This window comes from Aptenodytes patagonicus, chromosome 1 (assembly GCF_965638725.1).
Source record: "Aptenodytes patagonicus chromosome 1, bAptPat1.pri.cur, whole genome shotgun sequence".
Classification (NCBI taxonomy): Eukaryota; Metazoa; Chordata; class Aves; order Sphenisciformes; family Spheniscidae; genus Aptenodytes; species Aptenodytes patagonicus.
In genome coordinates this window covers 11,838,287-11,857,340 of record NC_134949.1, presented here as the reverse complement: position 1 = coordinate 11,857,340, position 19,054 = coordinate 11,838,287, and the positions used below count along the sequence as shown (strand labels likewise).

The window sequence follows — 19,054 nt, the reverse complement described above, 5'->3', positions numbered from 1 at the left end:
GAAGTTTAAGATGGGGGGGTTGTTTTTAGGGATCACAAATAAAATAGTGCTAAGTCAGATTCATCTTTTTAACCAGGTGAAATAATGCTGGTCCACTGACAGCATTTACATGTTACTGCTGCAACTCTTTTCAGCCTAATTTATTTAGCCCATTCTTTTTTCTGATGTCCTCCTATTTTTGAACTTAGATGTGATTTTTTTTTTTCACTAGCAGGAATCCCTGAGGATACATGAGCATTTATTTGAACAGGTAGTGTACATACATGTTAGAAGTAGGTGGCTTATTCAGGAAATACATAGCAAAAGAGGATGACTTCATTTAACAAGCCTTAGCCTTTTTATGTACCATTTTCATTGTAACTTCAGACTATTCCATTGTACAGAAAATAGCACGCGAGAAGTAAAAAGCTTAGGCGAAATATATATGCCAAATGTCTTTAATTGAGTTTGGGAAAACCCCAAACCTTTTAAAAAACATAAATATTGAAAGTGAGTAACTTGAATGAAGGAAACAAAATATCCTAATCTAGGGAACAGTGATGCTTGCAGCCCAGAAAGCCAACTGTATCCTGGGCTTCATAAAGAGAAGCGTGGCCAGCAAGTCAAGGGAGATGATTTTGCCCTTCTACTTGACTCTGGTGAGACCCCACGTGGAGTACTGCGTCCAGCTGTGGAGTCCTCAGCACAGGAAAGACACAGACCTGTTGGAGTAGGTCCAGAAGAGGGACACAAAAATGATCAGGGGGATGGAACAGCTCACCTGTGAAGAAAGGCTGAGAGAGTTGGGGTTGTTCAGCCTGGAGAAGAGAAGGCTTCAGGGAGACCTTCTTGCAGCCTTTCAGTACTTAAAGGGGGCTTATAAAAAAGATGGCGGCAAACTTTTTAGCAGGGCCTGTTGTGATAGGACAAGGGGTAATGGTCTTAAACTAAAAGAGGGTAGATACAGACTAGATATAAGGAAGAAATTTTTTACGCTGAGGGTGGTGAAACACTGGCACAGGTTGCCCAGAGAGGTGGTGGATGCCCCACCCCTGGAAACATTCCAGGTCAGGTTGGACGGGGCTCTGAGCAACCTGATCTGGTTGAAGATGTCCCTGCCCACGGCAGGGGGGTTGGGCTAGATGACCTTTAGAGGTCCCTTCCAACCCAAACTGTTCTATGATTCTATGATTAATGACTTATTCCGTCTGCCACTGAAGTAAATAGAAAGACTCTTCCTGCAGCTGGAATTGAATTGAGTCTGTAGTTTTTATTCTTAAAAATGTGTCCAAAAGGTTTCCTTCAAGATTTATTTATGGTATCTTAAAGCAATGGCTGTGGAGTTACTCCTCTTCAGGTTTACATTAACTATTTCCAAAGAACCACTTCCTTCAGAGATACAGTATGCATCTTGTTCTTTCTGAGTTTGAAACCTGCTTACTGAGCAATTTTCTCCTTCTAGGATCAAACACTTACGAAGAAGCAGCTGCTTACATTCAATGTCAGTTTGAAGATCTGAACAAGAGAAAAGACACGAAGGAAATCTACACTCACTTCACATGTGCCACAGACACAAAAAATGTGCAGTTTGTTTTCGATGCTGTAACTGATGTCATTATTAAAAATAACCTTAAAGACTGTGGCCTCTTCTGAGAACAGACGAAAGGTGGTTAAATGGTAAATTACATGCCTGAAAACAGGACTTAGGCATTTGGAATATGCCCATGCTGTGTAAAACCCGCATAGGTATACTTAATTCTCTTTTATTTTATTTCTAGGTTTGGTGAATGACTTCGCACAATTCTAATCTGATTCTTTTCAAGGTGAAAGAAATACAAAATACATTGTGCTGAATGATAGATCAGTACTGTACTTGCCTGTTTTAACAGCTTTATTTATGTTTGTCTTGTAAATTTAAGTAATTAGTTAACACTGAGATGTCAGTTGATTGTATGTAAACTTATAATTGTAGTAATGTATTTGTATAAACGTTGAACGGAATATTTTAGTAACTTGATGTCCTCTAAAATTTCCATGTTTTATGAAGATACTCTTAGAGGAAACAAACACTTTTTGCCTTTGGATTATTTAAACATCTTGTAAAATTAAATTTTCTTTTCATCTTAAGGGTGCATGCTGCCTTATTCTTTACTTTTGGTAATACTGTATATGGCGTTAGCTTTTTTGATATTTAAACAGCCTTGTACACCTGCTCAGATTTAAAGAAACATAACCAATAAAACTTGTTTTTTGCCTTAAGTTTTGAAAAAAATCTCTTTATAAATTTAAGATAAGTGCAAAGATTATTTTTAAAATTTAAATGAAATCCACAGTTTATGAAATCTGGGCTTGTAGTCTTGGCAGTGCAAATGTGGCAACACTGAGAAATTGAATTTTAAGGTTCAACTATCATTGAAGCTGATGGAAATGCAAAATGAAAGTTGTTAAAACCATTCATATCAATGAAAAAAAAGTTTGAAACTGTGGTCTTTACTCAGTGAAGTGAATGGCAAAATTACCTTTAGGTTTTGTTTTATAGACCGTTAGCAAAGTCTAGACTTCAGAGTATTTTTTTTTTCTGCTTGCTTAAGAAGTAAAATCACATTCTCCTTAAACTTTTTGCTATTTTCTGGTAATAAAACTAGTTTGATAATTTAATAACCATAGGAATACCAGGTTTTCCCACAAGAATTGCACAGGGGCTTCACAGATTAAAGCAATTTCCTGTTCCATATAAAAAGAATCTTCAGTATTTTGGATAGGGTGTTTTAGAGACTTGCAAATGCTGATTCTTTAATTTCCTCTTTAATGACAATTAAAGTCTCTCAGTTTCTTTAAATAATAAGTTCAGGAATATGATTTTCTTTTGGTTATGCTTTCATTATGTGATTTGCTATCTTAGGTACGTATCATTCATTGCCTTATGGGTAGTGCCAAAACTGATTTTTTTTATACAGATTTTAAAATGAATAAGCTCCTATTTGTAAATAAGTTCATGGATGGTTGTCTTAAATGTGTGTCATCTGGAAAATATGAACGTACCAAACTTGGAAGTATGATTTTCTATAATTGTTAAAATATTTCAGGCAGCTACAGTACACGATAAGTTCTTTGAGAAGTAAATAAGTCTTTGAACCTGTTGCTATTTTTCTATATTATCTTAGCATTTATGTTCTGAGAAACGTTCAACCAAAATATTTAAGTCATTGTTCTGTTATTTAATTTTTGATTGTGTATGTGTTTCATTTAGGCCTCAGATAGCTTGAGTAAAATTTATCTGCACTTCTCATTCTTTAATGCTTCCTTTGTTAGGTACAGAATTGCTAAGTGTGTTTCAAATGAAATATTAGAAAGGAGATAACTTATTACTGGAGGTTGTTAAATATATTCATACATTATGAGCTCTTTCAGCAGTTTTGGTAAGCAATCTGTATATCCTGGGCTGCTTTTAATTGTGCTTTACAGTTCTGGATACATACCTGATTTTAAATCTCATTGAACTACTTTGTGGAAATTGTATTTACACCTACGTTCAAGTTGGTTTTTGTACTTAATGTAAAACAAAAATTGGGATTAATCAAATTACATAAAAAATAAATCTAAATTTTGTGCCTTGCTTGAAAGAAATGTTTTTCATTAAATGTGCTGATGGAAATCTTTTTGCATCCATCCTGTGGAGATAACTAGATAGTAAAAATGAGAAGATACGAAGTCAAGAGTAAATTCAAAAACTTTATGCAGGAAACAGTAAAATTAAAATGAGCATAAATTGATGATTATTGATTAATTCCTAAACATTTTTCCTTTTTCCTAACACCTTCACTTGGAGAATTTTTGGAATTTCATAACTGGTGTTTTCTGAAGTATTTACATCTTAACACAGAACGAAATTGTGAAATACTTTTGCTTGCTCATCCAGGCAGATGAGCTTGTCTTTTCTGACTCGATGAGTGGACAGCAGGTATGTTTCCTTATAGATGCTCTGTACTGATTGATCAATCTTTGACCTGAGATGAAAGTTTTCAGCCTAGGCCACTGCTCTAGGAAAAGCTACAAGAGGATTTACGTGCAATTGTGGGAGCCACACGCTTAGTTTTCAGTGCAGTTGTAATAAGGCTCCACTCCACCTCTGTTCTGTCAGGAGGCTGCTTCTCAGTCAGAGCACTGCAGAAAATGGAGGAAATCCTGCAGGTCTGCCACTGTCTGAGGAGGACAGTCTTGTCCCTCAGCAATCTGAGCCTCCATTCTCTTCCAGTTCTCCATTCCTCTCATTTCTTCAGGCAAAGTATCCACGCAAACTGCTTTTTCTAGCCTTACACAAGGAAACTCCCTCTACTAGCTTAGATATTCCTTCAGATTATTTTAAATATTCTAAATTTAATATATGTAGGGAATTATAACCTTATGGAGGCTTCTCCAGCCCCTGTGGTCTTGTGACCACATGCTATATTGTGACAATATGCTATATTGTCTGTGGTTGAAGTCTCTCAGTACAATGCAGCCATCACTAAACGTAGTTATTTTTAAGGGGCTTAACTGGGAGGAAGTGTGGTTTGGAAAGTTTAGTAGTTGGCTTCATGATGCTACCTATTGAATTTGGAGGAAGTTTGATGTTAAATGTAGTAACCTCTTAGTAATTAAAACAGGGTCCAGGATCATAGCATGGGAACAGAGTAGCATTTGCTGGATTGCAATTTCTGTTTCCATGTACACAATTAGCAGCTTCACGATTTAAATTCTACATAAAACCTTAGGGGGCAAAAGAGATCAGTCTGCAGCATGCTGAACAGCGTGATGGCTAGTATGCATTTAGAATTGGGGAAAATGAAAGGATAAGTTTCTGTTCCAAATCAAGCAAAAAGGAAACCCTACCAAGATACTGGCTATCCTACTGTGTGGATGTCTCTTGAAGTTGTTATACGTCACATTAATAATTAAGAGCCTGTGAGTCAAAGAGTAATGCCAGGGTTGTAAACTTCAAATCCTTGGCTATTTCATTTTGAATAAAGTGTAGAAGGTGCAACAAGAGGCTGAAAGCAGCTCATCCTCGAATAATTCATAGCCTGTGAGAGAGTGCACTCACAGGCTATGAATGAGGAAGATGAGACTGGTGAAAGAGTAACTTAATTACCAGTCATTAGCTATATTGATGCCTGTAGTTTTTGCAAAAATTTAGGTTTTTTGGACTCTGAAGAACAGGAATATTAAAATTTCAGTTGCATAGGTGCAAGAAAACCATTTCCAGCTCTGTCTCGGCAGCTTCTTTGCAAGAACTCCATTGACATAGAGGAAGCTAGGAGCAGCATTTCAATCAGTTATGTTTCCAAGTCATGAAAATATTCTGTGTTTAAAAATGGCTGACTTAAAATGCATTTATCAAGCTTTTCATCTGTAGCATATTTAGGAGCAGTGCTTTTCAAAGTTGGTCGTGGTTCCACATAAGGCGTTTCTGGTTGGTTTGTTCTGCATATGGTTTCTTTTTTGTGGTAGTGGGAAGGCTTTATGACTGTTACCTGACACAACAGAGATCAGGGTTTATTGAGTAGTTTAGTTTTGGTAATAATTTGCTTGGACTAAGGCATAATTCAGATTATTTTTTAAAGTGCAGTCAATGGGTTGAGATCCATATGGGATAGTGTAATGCTATACCATTTTTGGTCATAGTCCCTTCTGGATTTTAGGAAGGAGAAGAGTTGAGCACACAGTGTAGAAATACAGTTCTATAGTAGAACTATATTTCTGTAGTACAATGCCTCAACTCTGAAAGGAATTTCAGAGCAGCTGTTACAGAAGAAAGATGTACGTATGCAAGGATGTACTGATCAGAATGTGCTATCTGAAATTTGACTCTGTTTTTAATTGCAATGTAACAAAAGATGTTTAAGACCAAATATGCTGTCAGCGGAAGTCACTGCAGCTTCACAGAACGAGCTGTTCCCAGTAAACTTCTTTATTCTCCTTCCTTTTCTGTCCCTCCACTAATAGAGCAGTTTGGGAAGAGGTGTTGTTACTGTGCTTTGCCACTCACAGGTTGTGCTATTGTGTAGACATCTAAGGAATGGGTATCTTGAATCCTGTGGAATATGCTGATCTTTAATTTCTTTTGCAGATAAAGAACATGCAGATGTCTATGTTATGTAAGAGGATTATTATTATTATTATTATTTATTATTATGGTAATGTAAGAATATGCAGACTGACTAGAGAATAAATAAGTGTACTTAAAACTGCATGTGTTTATATTGAAAAGCATGAAGAAAAGCCTAGGAAACCAGGAACTTGAGCAGGTGAAGCTTTTCAGTTATGTAGCTTACAGTGCCAGAGTGGTACACAGTCTGATCGGAAGTCCTTACAGTATGACACAGCACATCTCAGATACTTCTTGCAAACAAGTGTCCTTGTTTCTACAAAATCAGAGTGCACTTTGAAACTGTACAGTACAAATGGCTGAGTGGGAGACACATTTCAAATAGATACCAAGATACTTCCAGAAGGGTTTGGCCATTTGTCAAAATAAGTAGCAGTCATCTAAACTAAAACAAATGAATAATTCATCAGTTTTGCACATAAGCTCAAAGGTGTAACAATTTACCTCAGGAACCATAACGTCTTACTCTGAGAGAAAAAAAAAAAAATATGCTGAAGTGTAGTCACAAATTCTCACTCTTCGTCTGTTCCAATGTAGTGATTCTCTTACAATGTAGATTCAAAAAACCCGCAAAATCTATTCTAAAAATCCTGTGAAACTAAGTCATCCTGAGAATGTTAAATAGTTCTGATTGAAAAAGGCTAATATTGTTGTGTATGCCAGGATTCTTTTGGTAGATTAAAACAAAGATGCAGCTATTCCTGTTTTGATTCCATAAATCACAAACTTAAAATACTTTGTCGTAACTTTCATTGAGAGCTTTGTTATTAAAATGAAGAAAACTTTCCAATGAGAATAGTATTAACTGTCACTTGGTGTAAATTGCCAAAGCTTGTATTTTTTTAATAAGAATTATTGGTGGATTTATTAAAATAAATAAAACCTAGAAGTTATCAACTGCATAATTTAGAATATAAAACTGAACAACCACCAGAAAAAGCATATCCAAGTTATATTCAGTGACTTTATTGTAGCAAACTTATTTGAACATGTGTTCAAGATGTGATTTTGTCCTGTGTATTATGTCTTAAGATATCTGTAAGTCAGCAAGGATAGTTCATCACATCCAGTTTCTAATGACGATCTTTCTATTTTTAATCTTTAACAAAAATATGCTTTTAATCCTTCATACTTCTAGAAATGTTATTGTAAAAAAAGTCTTAATTTGTTAGATACTGCACGTGGAGATTTGAGTACATTTGATCAAATTCTGAAGTTGTTGCTTATAGATTCTGCCAGTATATTTCATAGCCAAGTTATGTTAGTTTGGCTTAAATGTTGTTAGTTCGCCTTGTTTTTCTACTTATAATTTAATTCATTATAAAATTCTCAGTCTTTGGCCTTCTGACTCTATTTAAGGGATAGAAGAAAGTCATAAACTATATCATTACTGAGACAAAAAACACTTTCAAGATGTTTGTAGTCAGTCAGGCATATGAGACTGATGTTCTAGGAAAGCTTTAAAGAGAATACTATGTGATGAACTTTACAGCTGTGTCCAACATTTGAAGAAAGCAACTTTGGGAGAGTGATGTGGCATAAAGTTGGGTTTTTTGGTATGTTCTTGTATGTTTTTGTTATCTGGAGCTCTAATTGTGAGGAGATACAGTGAGGTATGTGCAGTTGCTCAGCTACTTAGCCCTTTCCCAGGTGAGGCTGTTAGATGTTTGTGTATTAAAGGCCCAGGCAGCCTGATCTTACAAATTCTGAGGACAAGGGTTGTGAGCTACTCAGTAAAAAGAAGTAGGCAAGAGGCTCCCTGATTCTTCTGGAGGGGAGAGAGGGAGCACTCCCCAGAGGAGTGAAGAGAGAGAGAGGGGGAGGGAGGCGGCTGCTTTTCTCACATCTTAAGTTTGTATTCGAATGCTTTCAGGGTATAATACAATTTTACAAGAAGAGATGATGTATTTGGGTGCTGCTAGGAGAAAGTTGTTGGTATATTGTACACTTAATCTTGACGCATCTTGTCCTATCCAGATTCTCAGCCCTTGAAGATCTATCATCTTCTAGTTAAAAGCCACGCCAGAAAGAATAAAATGCTAATACAGCTGCAGAGTAATAGTTTGCTAGTCTTGAATGAGTTTTTTCTTCAAACCCAGAATTTTTAGTGTTGTAGAGTCTCAAAGATGATCTAAAAGATAAATCCTGAGGCTGCTAAATGAATTTTATAGTGGTTTAAATATTAAAGTGCAGAGATAGGGACAAGCTATTTCATTTCACTTCATTTTTTCCCCAGTAAATCTGTGAAAGGAAGATTAATGGAGCACTCAAAGTGCTCCGTGCGAGCCTTCCTGAGACCAGTGCTGAAATACAATGCTTCCATAGGCTGTAAGAGAGGCAGAATGAAGCAGCAAAGAACTGATAGTGCTTCCTGATAGCTCTAATGTTTTAATCCAGTACATTGACAGTTGACATCCTTGACGAAGAGGAAAGAAATATTAAAATAGTATCAATAATATAGGACCCTAAACTACCAGAGCATATGTTAACGTCCTTTGAGGCCAAACTGTGACAACTGCTGTAGAAGGGTTGTTTACATAAACTGACTTTGAGTGAAAGCTTTAAAAGGAGTTAGCTGTTTCATCACTTTCAATAGGACTTCAGAAAGACATGATCAGTTCTGTTAGAAATGGGATAATTTGCCTCACTTTAATGTTCAGCATCTCAGGTGAGTTAAAACAGTTTGTCAAGTGATCGCCTATTAGCTGGCCTGTGGTAATGAGTATGTTTTCTTAGCCTTTGACAAATGCAATGTAGTTCAGTTTATTTAAAACACAATGAAACTTGTACATCTAAGAAGTAAGAAAGACATGATCACTAAGGAATTAATTTGCAAAATTAAAATTATGCAGATTAGGTAACCAAGGCTTGCATTCTTCCAATAACACTTATACATATGATCACATTATGTCAGCATTTCAGAAACTCCTTTACGAAGTAGATCTATGTGAGGTTTTTGGAGCACTTCTTATTGTCATACTATATACAGAACTGAGGGGCATGATGGTAGTAGTAGCATTTTCTGTAATCCAGCTGCAAGGCTATTCAGCTGGCAACTAGGATGCTAAGGTTCAAACTCAGTCTGATTTTTGAAATACATTTGGCCTGCTCAATTCTGAGAAAAGTGCCCTGATGAATGGGCTAGTAAATACTCTGAAATGGTTATTTTTACCTTGTCCTGTTAAATATATTTCACTTTACATAATACTGACTTCTCATTTCTGCAAGGGCTAGAATCTGTATGTATCAGTTACCGATCCTAATCATTCATTCTTTTGCAACAAATGTGTGTATCTTGTACGAAGTAAAATAAGTTCAATAGAAGATCTCAGAGTTAGACCTTTACTCAGATCCTTGCTCTGAACCAAAGCAGATGCTGAACTCATTTGCCTCTATCCAGAAGGAGCACCCTAGCCGGCTGCATTATGTTGTGTGAGACTACAGCTATGTCCTTCCTCTTCACCTTTGAATGGTAACAAAATCATCCTTTTAGACCTTTTTTCCAGATACCATCTTATTATACCATCTTATTCTACCAACTATTACAGTTTACAATGTCTAATTCAATTTGAAATTAATTTATCTTTTTTTTTTTAACTACCAGCAAACAGGAAAAACTTAGTGCTCACTTAAGACCGATCTAGTAATCCTTTAGCTGTTTCTTTGTTGAGCTGGATGGATTCAGCCTGATGAGACCTTCTGTACAATGCATGTTTTTTTTTAGTCCTTCATTCTTGCAATTCTTTACTGCATCAGTTTCCGTTTCTCCTTGTGTATCTTGAATTGCAAAGCTATTTATAAGTGAAAAGGGTTTAAAAGTGGAAAGTCTTTTTTTTTTTTTTTTTTAATTTTCTGTTTGGTAGGATGGATGGGGAAAGAATACGAAATGAGTGTTTTACCAAAAAATGTTTGAATCATCTCAACAAGCTTCAAAATTTTCCATTCCCAAAGCTTAACTATTACTTGAAAGGTTTGTAGATTACTAAACAATTTAATACACTTTAAAAAAAAAATGCAGAATGAAAGACAGAAAAATACATTATCATAGGCTAAAATACCAAAAACTTTCTGCCTCCATGCTGTTTCTGGTCAGACTAGAATAATTAATGGATGACTTCCATTAAGTCCTGATGTTATTAGACCAGGGAAAGATAGACAAAAGTCAGAATACTGTGTTCATTCTGGAAGAATTCAGGTAGCATATTGAGGAAAGGCCATCAATGAATAGAATAGAATCATTAAGGTTGGAAAGGACCCTTGATCATTGAGTCCAACTGTTAACCTAACACTGCCAAGTCCACCACTAAACCATGTCTCTAAGCACCTCATCTACACGTCTTTTAAATACTTCCAGGGATGGGGACTCCACCACTTCCCTGGGCAGCCTGTGCCAAGGTTTAACCACTCTTTCAGTAAAGACATTTTTCCTCACATCCAATCTAAACCTCCCCTGGGGCAACTTGAGGCCATTTCCTCTCGTCCTATCACTAGTTCCTTGGGAGAAGAGACTGACACCCACCTCGCTACAACCTCCTTTCAGGTGGTTGTAGAGAGCGATGAGGTCTCCCCTCAGCCTCCTTTTCTCCAGGCTAAACAACCCCAGTTCCCTCAGCCGCTCCTCAGAAGACTTGTTCTCCAGACCCCTCACCAGCCTCGTTGCCCTTCTCTGGACACGCTCCAGCACCTCAATGTCCTTCTTGTAGTGAGGGGCCCAAAACTGAACACAGTATTCGAGGTGCGGCCTCACCAGTGCCGAGTACAGGGGCACGATCACTTCCCTACTCCTGCTGGCCACACTATTTCTGATACAGGCCAGGAGGCCATTGGCCTTCTTGGCTGCCTGGGCACACTGCCGGCTCATGTTCAGCCGGCTGTCGACCAACACCCCCAGGTCCTTTTCCGACAGGCAGCTTTCCAGCCACTCTTCCCCAAGCCTGTAGCGCTGCATGGGGTTGTTGTGGCCCAAGTGCAGGACCCGGCACTTGGCCTTGTTGAACCTCATCCAGTTGGCCTGGGCCCATCGATCCAGCCTGTCCAGGTCCCTCTGCAGAGCCTTCCTACCCTCGAGCAGATCAACACTCCCGCCCAACTTGGTGTCATCTGCAAACTTACTGAGGGTGCACTCCATCCCCTCATGAAACAGGACTGTAGGAGTTTAACTGGACAGCAGAACACTTTAAATTTCTGAATGAAGGCATGCAGCTTCCTTGCAAGGTATTTGTCCCTTGTCTGATTTGATTTTTACTAAAGGCTACTGCTAAAGCATTTCTTTGCCTTATTGCCAACCAGCATTCTGCTCTAGAGCCATTAGTCTTTGACTACTGGGTTCAGAAAGAGATTCCTCGGAAGTCAGTTTTCTTCTTTGGCTTTAACTCTCTTAACTCCTTAGGGGACTTTTATGTTCTTAGGTGGGTAATGGCCCAGGAGGTATAAGCTGGACTTTTAAGGCAGATCTTTCTTATGAGCTGTATTCTGGAAGGCAAAATTGTGGAGTTAACACGTCTATACAGGCTTCTGTGCTTTAAGCATAGCAAATTGATGTTTATAGCTTTTCATTATACCAAAATAAGGTACTTGTTAGCCATTCTATCAGCGCAGCTCTTCACTTGTATTCTAAGTAGGTGCCCAGTGGTGCTGCATTCTGCCACTGTGCTGAATTCTTTGAAAGAGAGATGACATGAAAAATATGGTGAGAAGCTACCACCATTTACCTTCTTATATCTATTAATCTTTAAAATCTGATTTATTTTTTTTATTGCTGTCAAACAACATGGAGGGCATGCCACGGAGCACAACAGTCGTGAAACAGCATAATCAAAATGTGTTTTGAGTCGCACGGATGAATTTGCTTCTAATGCCAAAGTCTGTAGATAATGGAGGAGTAAAAGCCAAATGACAGAACCCAATACTTCTGTGGGGTATTTGAATAGTTTTGCTCAATTGATCTTTGCGTTAGATCTCAGCTGGCTGCTGCTCATTGGAGGCTCTTCAGCTCGAGATGCAGGTGGTTAGTTTTGTGGTCTTGGTAGTTTGTAATGCTTTGAAAAAATGTCATACTGTCTTTGTTGTAAAGTGTTCCATCATAACTCTGTCTCTCTTCCGGAGCCATGATCTTATGCAATATATGGAAAATGCCTCAAATAACCATCCTTCTACAGCTCTATTCTCATTGCCCTATTATGGGTTTAAATATTTCATGGCTTTTTTTTCCTTCTGTGTTTTTTTTTTTCTTCTCTGTTATTGCTCTCTTTTCCATGTTCTGTAGCACTACAGCTGTGCTAAAAATATTGAGGAAAAAAACCCACAGGTACCTACAGTCTTGGTGATACAATGATTATTGTGGACCACAATTATTAAATGTTTCTTCCACAATTTAGAAATGTCATGTATGTTTTCTTTTTCTTTTTTTGGACTCCACTTGAAGGTTTGAGTGCTTTTTCAAATTACTTTTTAGTGTAGGCTGCCTGAAATCTCTCTGTAGCCTCACTTGGGCCATTAGCTCATGAAACAGACTTTGGTAAAAGCCGAGTAGTTTAATGTGAGCCAGTGTACTTTTCTACTTACAGGTTTTTTTTCCCTTCTAGTTATTTATCTATGGCTACAATAAATGCACTTGCCAAGCAATGCATTGATTTAGGGGGATTTTCATTAGCAGAGGGAGGTAACAGGAAAGGCAGTGAGTGGATCTTGGGGAAGAGGAAGCAGCTGGGGATGCCAGTGGCTGTGGGATTTGTTATAGCTGAAAAATGAGACTTTAACGTCTCTGTTGTGAATGCTATTTTTAATTTTCTGGAGAGGAGGCAGATGGAAAGAGACTTGTCAGATCTGCACAACATGGAAAGATAAAGAATAAGCCCTTTTAAAGCAATATATAATTCTTATGGGTTGATCTCTCTTCTGTAACAGTCTCCATATGATGATCATATGGACATACACGCAGCCTCTGGCTGTCTTCCATGCAACTCCTTAACTCCATGCCGTATGTATGATCAAAGGAGGTTTTGGCATGTGTTTCTGAGCACTTGCTGTGCTGTGTTTTTAAGTGCTTTGTGCATGACTATCAACTATATCATGTGTGGCTTTATTGGGGTTGGTACTTCTGAAAGTGCAGTTCTCAGTCACTGTTACCTTGCTGATGGAAAGAGAGAACTCCTGACTGGCTGTTGTTTTAATGGTGGTAGTCACAGCTGGTCAGTCTGATCCAAGGCAGTGGAGTGCTAAGTATGAAACCATGCTGAATTAGGGATGAAGCGGTGATAGTACAGGAGGATTTAGAGGACTGTCAAAACCAGACTTTCTAAATCTTTCCCATCTAAAGTAAACAAACGCATCCTGAATTGGAAGTTGCCCCATTTCCTAGACAAATTACCCACTGTAAGCAAGAATGCAAAATGCTTTTGGCTTTGTTTCCACAGATGATCATTTGAGGTGAACTATCTGGAGTAGCATTTCATGGAAATAAGACATAGGTAAGATTCAATTCCCCACAGTTAATCGGGACACATAAGTCATTCCACAAAGTGAATCACAGCCGAAGGAGTCTGCAGCACATGCAGATGACATCATGATTTACTGGTCAGATAGGATTTTACTGAAGTAAATAAGCTTGAGAGATTAGCCTGGTCTTGAGAGGGATATGAATCCTCTTTAGAAAAAAACCACAAACATCAGAACACTTATCACACTTCATCCCTCAAAAAACAGCATCAGAGGTAGGGAATTTCTCTGAAGACACTAGGAAAAATTACTGGTACTAGAATACAACAGTAAAACATACCTGACAGTGCTGCTCATTGCTTTGCTGCCAACATAGACAGGAGTTTTGTGTTCAACATTGTCTATCCCACACAACTGGATTCTGCTTCCACTAATCTTAGAGGATGACCGGCTAACATAATGCTGACTGACTTGTGATGACCACAAAGCCCCATGCAGGCTAGTAAGTCAGGTGAACAATCACCTTCTGAGATGGCAGTACTTTTAATGGATGTTGTCTGATACATAATGGTTTAGTAGCAGTACATTTTAGCAAGACATTTAGTGTCCAGTGGGCACTTGAGATGGTCTGTGTTTAGTCTGATGCAATTAGATCCAAATGCTGCCATAAAGAATAGCAACATATAATAACTAGCAACAAGACTTCCTGTATTAATACTATGTTTTAATGAATCTAAGTAGTTCTACTATATACTTTAAAATCCCACTTTTATTCTGAATTCAATTGCTTTTTATTTATTATGTATGTGTATATAAACAATACCATGTACAGTACAGGCGAGGATGGTTCTTGTACCTGTAAAACAGACCCTTTGCACATTGTAATGTGCTGTCTTGTGTTTAAGATATCTTCTGTAAGAACAAACTGGAAGTTCTTTTCCGCTAATGGAAATGACATGGGGTATTGCTCTATTACTGAAAACAAAGGCCAAAACTGACTTCAGTAGAATCTCTCAAAGACCATTTCCTGGCATACCTAATTCATTATAAAAAATTTCTTGCTCTAAGTTGCATGTGAAGTCTGCGGCAGAACAAGTGAATATGAGATAATTGTATTCAGCCTTACTCTTTAGGATGTCTCCAAAACTGCACTATTATCCCTCAGCCATTTCCGAGATCTGGTTCTCTGGGCTGCGGTGATGTAATACAGACAATTTATTTAGTACTTAATTGTCCTTATAGCCTGGAAAGGTACTGAGCCTTTCTTTAAAGGCCTAGGTTAGAAAAGTAGTCTAAACTTTCCAAAGAGACAGGGTAAAACACTACTTTAGAAATTAGGTATATAACCTTTTTCTTGGAAAAGATATGTTTGTCCTTTTAGAAAGCATGTTTACCTGAACGTTATCTTAGATTAGTCTGTTTTATCATGTTTTCTCTGCCATAAAAAATAGCTGACTTCAGAGTGGGATTAACTTCTCACAAATATATTCCATAGGTTCTCTTCACATTTTGTGTGCTTCTCAAATCCAGCTGTAAGATAGTAAATGTTATGTACTAAAACTGTTTACAATATGATCTGTCAGCAATCCTATTAAATAAACCCGAACCTCTTTTCAAGGATTCATAAAAACTGATACTAAAACCAGTTTGTAGCTGAAACTGAAATTGCCAGACCTGTTCCAGCCTGACATGCTTTTCATATCCATTAGAGAAAAACAGAACACTGCAAACACACCTTGAGTATAGAAAGAAGCTGAGGAAGGTTGTGTCTATGCTAACTGTAATAGGCATTATGGAGTGCATCTAAGGCCTTCTCCCAGGTGTTGCAGACTGGCTTGTGACCATACTGTTCTGTCTTCCTGTGCTCTACAGTGGCTGTACCATGGTTCAACTGCAGCACAAACTGTTGCTTCTTCTGGAATCTGTCTCCAGTGTTCCCTGTGCTCGTGGATCACTTGTCTCACACTCACCTTGGCTATACCTGTTAGCGAGCAGTGCAGACCAAGAGAAACAGATTTGCTGAAGTAAAGTGCCTGTTGCTGAGGATGCAATGCCCTAGCTCTGTGCTTTGCAGGGGATTTTACTCTGAACCAGCTGTAATCTCCTCTTTTGGACCAAGTGCCCCTTAGCAGCTGGAACGTGGTAGGTGCAGTCCTGGTTCAGATGTTGCAGGACTTGTCCACAGTGGGAACCAGTGAGGGTGACTGGGAAATTTGCTTTGGAAGCACATTCCTGATCAAAACTAAATCTAATGTAGGCTCACCTTATGCTATTCACTCTATGTAAGAGCCTATGTACAAATGCTCAGCCACTGTGTATCACTGGTATAGAAGCAGGCAGCAATGTGTCTACAGTTACCATGCCCAGTGCTCTTATTTCTGCTAAGGGGCATACAGTCTCCTGGGAACTCATTCCTCTGGAAGAGAGCCTTGCCATTGCCCTCTGGATCTTGGAAATCCTTCACTTGCACTGGTCAGTGAGGAATCAATTCAAAGTAAGACGACCATCTGCTAGTGGCCTAAGCTTGTGATGCTGTATTTCACTTTCAGTGTAGTTTGGCTCATAACAGGTGCATACCTGAGGTTAATCAGTACTGGTGGTGTTACCAGGGATCTCCCAGCTGAAAAGGAGTACACATGCCTGTATGCAGCTTTCATAATACAATTACAATTGTGTTAACTAATATAATTATCATTCTATCATTTTACAGGCCCCGTGAACCATTATGGAAGATCAGTGGTTTCTGTGAGTCTCTGCAGCAACAGCTTACATCACAAATTGGCTTTTATACCTCAGCTATTTTCCACTGAAGATGCATTTCTTCTCCTCAAAGAAAACCTCATCGTCCAGGGTACCAGTATATGAATCCATGCTCTTTGTTACCATTCAGCTCTACCAGGAAACCAAGAGGCTCGTGCACTTGCTTTGAGAGGGTCCTAACTCCTCAGTGTTGACATGCAGTGTGTTTTCTGTCACCTCACTAAGGAGAAGGATGCTGTGGGACAGCCTTTCTGCCAGCAGTGCAAAGTGCTTGAAATCACTGTGCAGGGAACAGAGAGCTGTGAGCTGTGGCATATCCCAGTGAATTGTTCGGCAGGGCGGGGGTCAGCAGGCTCAGCCTTGTCCCAGGCTGCCTTTCTCCAAATGTCCCTGCCTCCCTTCTAGCACAACTAGACGTTGCACTCATCTGTATTATTTCTGTTTCCCTGAAGCACTGATGTTTTCTCCATAGCGAAAGTGTGCTATATGCACAAAATGTCCTATAGTGTATAAGGGCACTTATAAGGACACTTGTATAATACAAGGCATAAGCAGTATGTTGCTTTTTATTCAGACCATTTAATCCTCATAAAGGTCATCCATATTCTACAGGACTATGAAAATTTTTGTGAAAAACTCTCAGGCATGTATGCTGGAAGGCTGCTCTTTAGCTACCACCAAACCTCTACAGGCTTCTGGGCATTCCTCCTTACTGCTGCCAGCCTTTTATCTATGGAGATAAAGTGTTCCTCCATAATATCTCTCCTGTCTAGCAGCCTGGATTTCTGTATCAACCTTCTATGTGGGCTGCCTTCTTGGCAAAAAGCTTGCTGTTTGGGAGAGGAGTAGGAGCAGAAAAGGCTCCCAACAAAACATTGAAACAAACAAATTTTTAAGATTTATTTTTACAATTTTGGTAAGGATCCAGCCAGCCTGTGTGTGGGGAGGAGACTGGGAAGAGATTGCCAGCTGTCTTGGTGGCAGCCTACTTGGCTTCTGCCAGGGCAGCTGCTTCCTTGACACCTGCTATTCCTCTGGGGCCAGAGAAGTGTCCTGCCGTGGGGTCTCCCGGATTTGGAGGCTCAGATTAGAAAACATAACATGCTCTTTTCTTGGTACCCATGACCTTCTTTCAAATGCAGCCCATGAGACAATCTGTTTTTCTGTTGTTCCTTCTCTTGTTTGCAACATTTTTACAATCAACCTGCTGCTGGATGACCCACACCGGATTGCATGTGGCAGCCTGGGAACAAGTGAGGCTAAATTCTCAGATGTTTTCGTGGTGAGGAACTGTTTTAGTCTGAAGACGCGCACTGTTTACCATATCTGTACTTAGCTTACTGGGACCTCAAAAACAGAGTTTTTAGTCAGAATCTTCAGTTTGATGATCATACCAAAAAAAGACTTCTTGGAGAAGGGCCTTTACCAAGATGACTTACTGACTACTGCTAAACATCCTTCAGCGTGGAGAGGGAGTGGATGGCAGTGCCCTGTGTTCAGTCTGGATGATCTCTCTGTTTTGGTCGTAACCTAGAGGTGAGAACCTGGAATGAGCTTTCCTATAACTATGGGAAACAGCAGTTGAGATGGGAGTGTTGGTCTGGCTCTGCTGTGGGAAGTGTTTGATGCTAATGGTCCATCCCTCTTTTTTCCTTGTTGCCTGCTCTGGAGGGATTGGATTGATTCCTTTGTGCTGTTGCAAGGATTTGCTCTATCATTAATCACAATAGCCACATCATCCTTTGGGAAGACATCCTCTTCTGCTGGGAGTTGCTCTTACTCTTGCTGCTTCTCAGCCAGATCTGGGACGGAGACTATGTGATCTGCTGCTCTTCCTGGTGGCGAAATACCTGGAGTGGGCACTGCAGGAAAATCTACTGATGTTCCTTCTCCTGAGGAGGTCAACGTTTGGGATCCATACCATGGGCAGGCTGTCCTGATAGAGGACAAGCAGCCTTAGGAGCTTGGAGTGGTCTTGTGGAAGAAGGTGGAGGGCAGGGAAGATGGGAGTGGAATAGTAATCGGGGCTTCTTCCGTACTGGATGATATGCATTTTGTGATGTCTGTCTCCTAGGTGCCAACAGCCACTTGCTTTCAAACCATACCATACGTCCCCAGAGTGCAGCCTGTGTTGGCACGTCCTCCTGCCCCAAGCAAGCACAATCAAAGCAAAGCAATGCAGCAGGGCTGTTTCTGCATTTTGTCTTACATAAAGGATCTGGGGGTGAATTGTTTATGATTGAGGCAGAAGGATGGGTGGTGATGTTGTATTTAAGGCCTTCTATGGCCTTAGTGCCCTCAAGGGTAGCGAGTCCACGCAGTTATAGAGTATGGAATACTTAGGATTTCCCAAATCCAAGGAAAGCTAACATGGAGATGTGGATTCTGGTACTCTGTGATACCAGAACGGCAAATCTGAGGATCTGCAACTTCTGTCCTTGTCTCGATTGAAGAAATATTGTTTTAGAACTGACTGGGGTGAAGAAAAATCCAGTGAAATAGCGCAGAATTCCTGTCAGGAATTTTATGGCAGATAATAGAGCAGAGCAGAACAGATGCTATTGGCATGGGAAGAAAAGGAAAAGGGCAGGTTTGCTGCTGGAGGTTTCTGAAGTCAAATCTTCTGAAGCTGGTCTGTATCTCTACCACAGGACTCGATTGCATGGTCTGAATTTTTTAATGTCTTCATAACTGTAGATGTGAATCATTCTGTTTGGAAAAATAAGGTGT

At 39.3% G+C, this 19,054-nt stretch overlaps 1 protein-coding gene across 2 annotated transcripts in view; it reads left to right on the top strand.

Annotated features, from left to right (window-relative positions):
* LOC143172547 (guanine nucleotide-binding protein G(i) subunit alpha-1) overlaps positions 1-3,592 on the top strand; it is a 37,842-nt gene extending 34,250 nt beyond the window's left edge. The window contains exons 8-9 of one of the 2 annotated variants that reach the window (XM_076362238.1): positions 1,442-1,656; positions 1,758-3,592. In XM_076362238.1, the coding sequence (XP_076218353.1) occupies positions 1,442-1,632 (191 nt within the window). In that variant the 3' untranslated portion in view covers positions 1,633-1,656; positions 1,758-3,592. Of the gene's footprint in view, positions 1-1,441 lie in introns of both variants that reach the window. The other variant, XM_076362160.1, reaches the window with a different exon arrangement.
* The last annotated feature ends 15,462 nt before the right edge of the window (positions 3,593-19,054 follow it).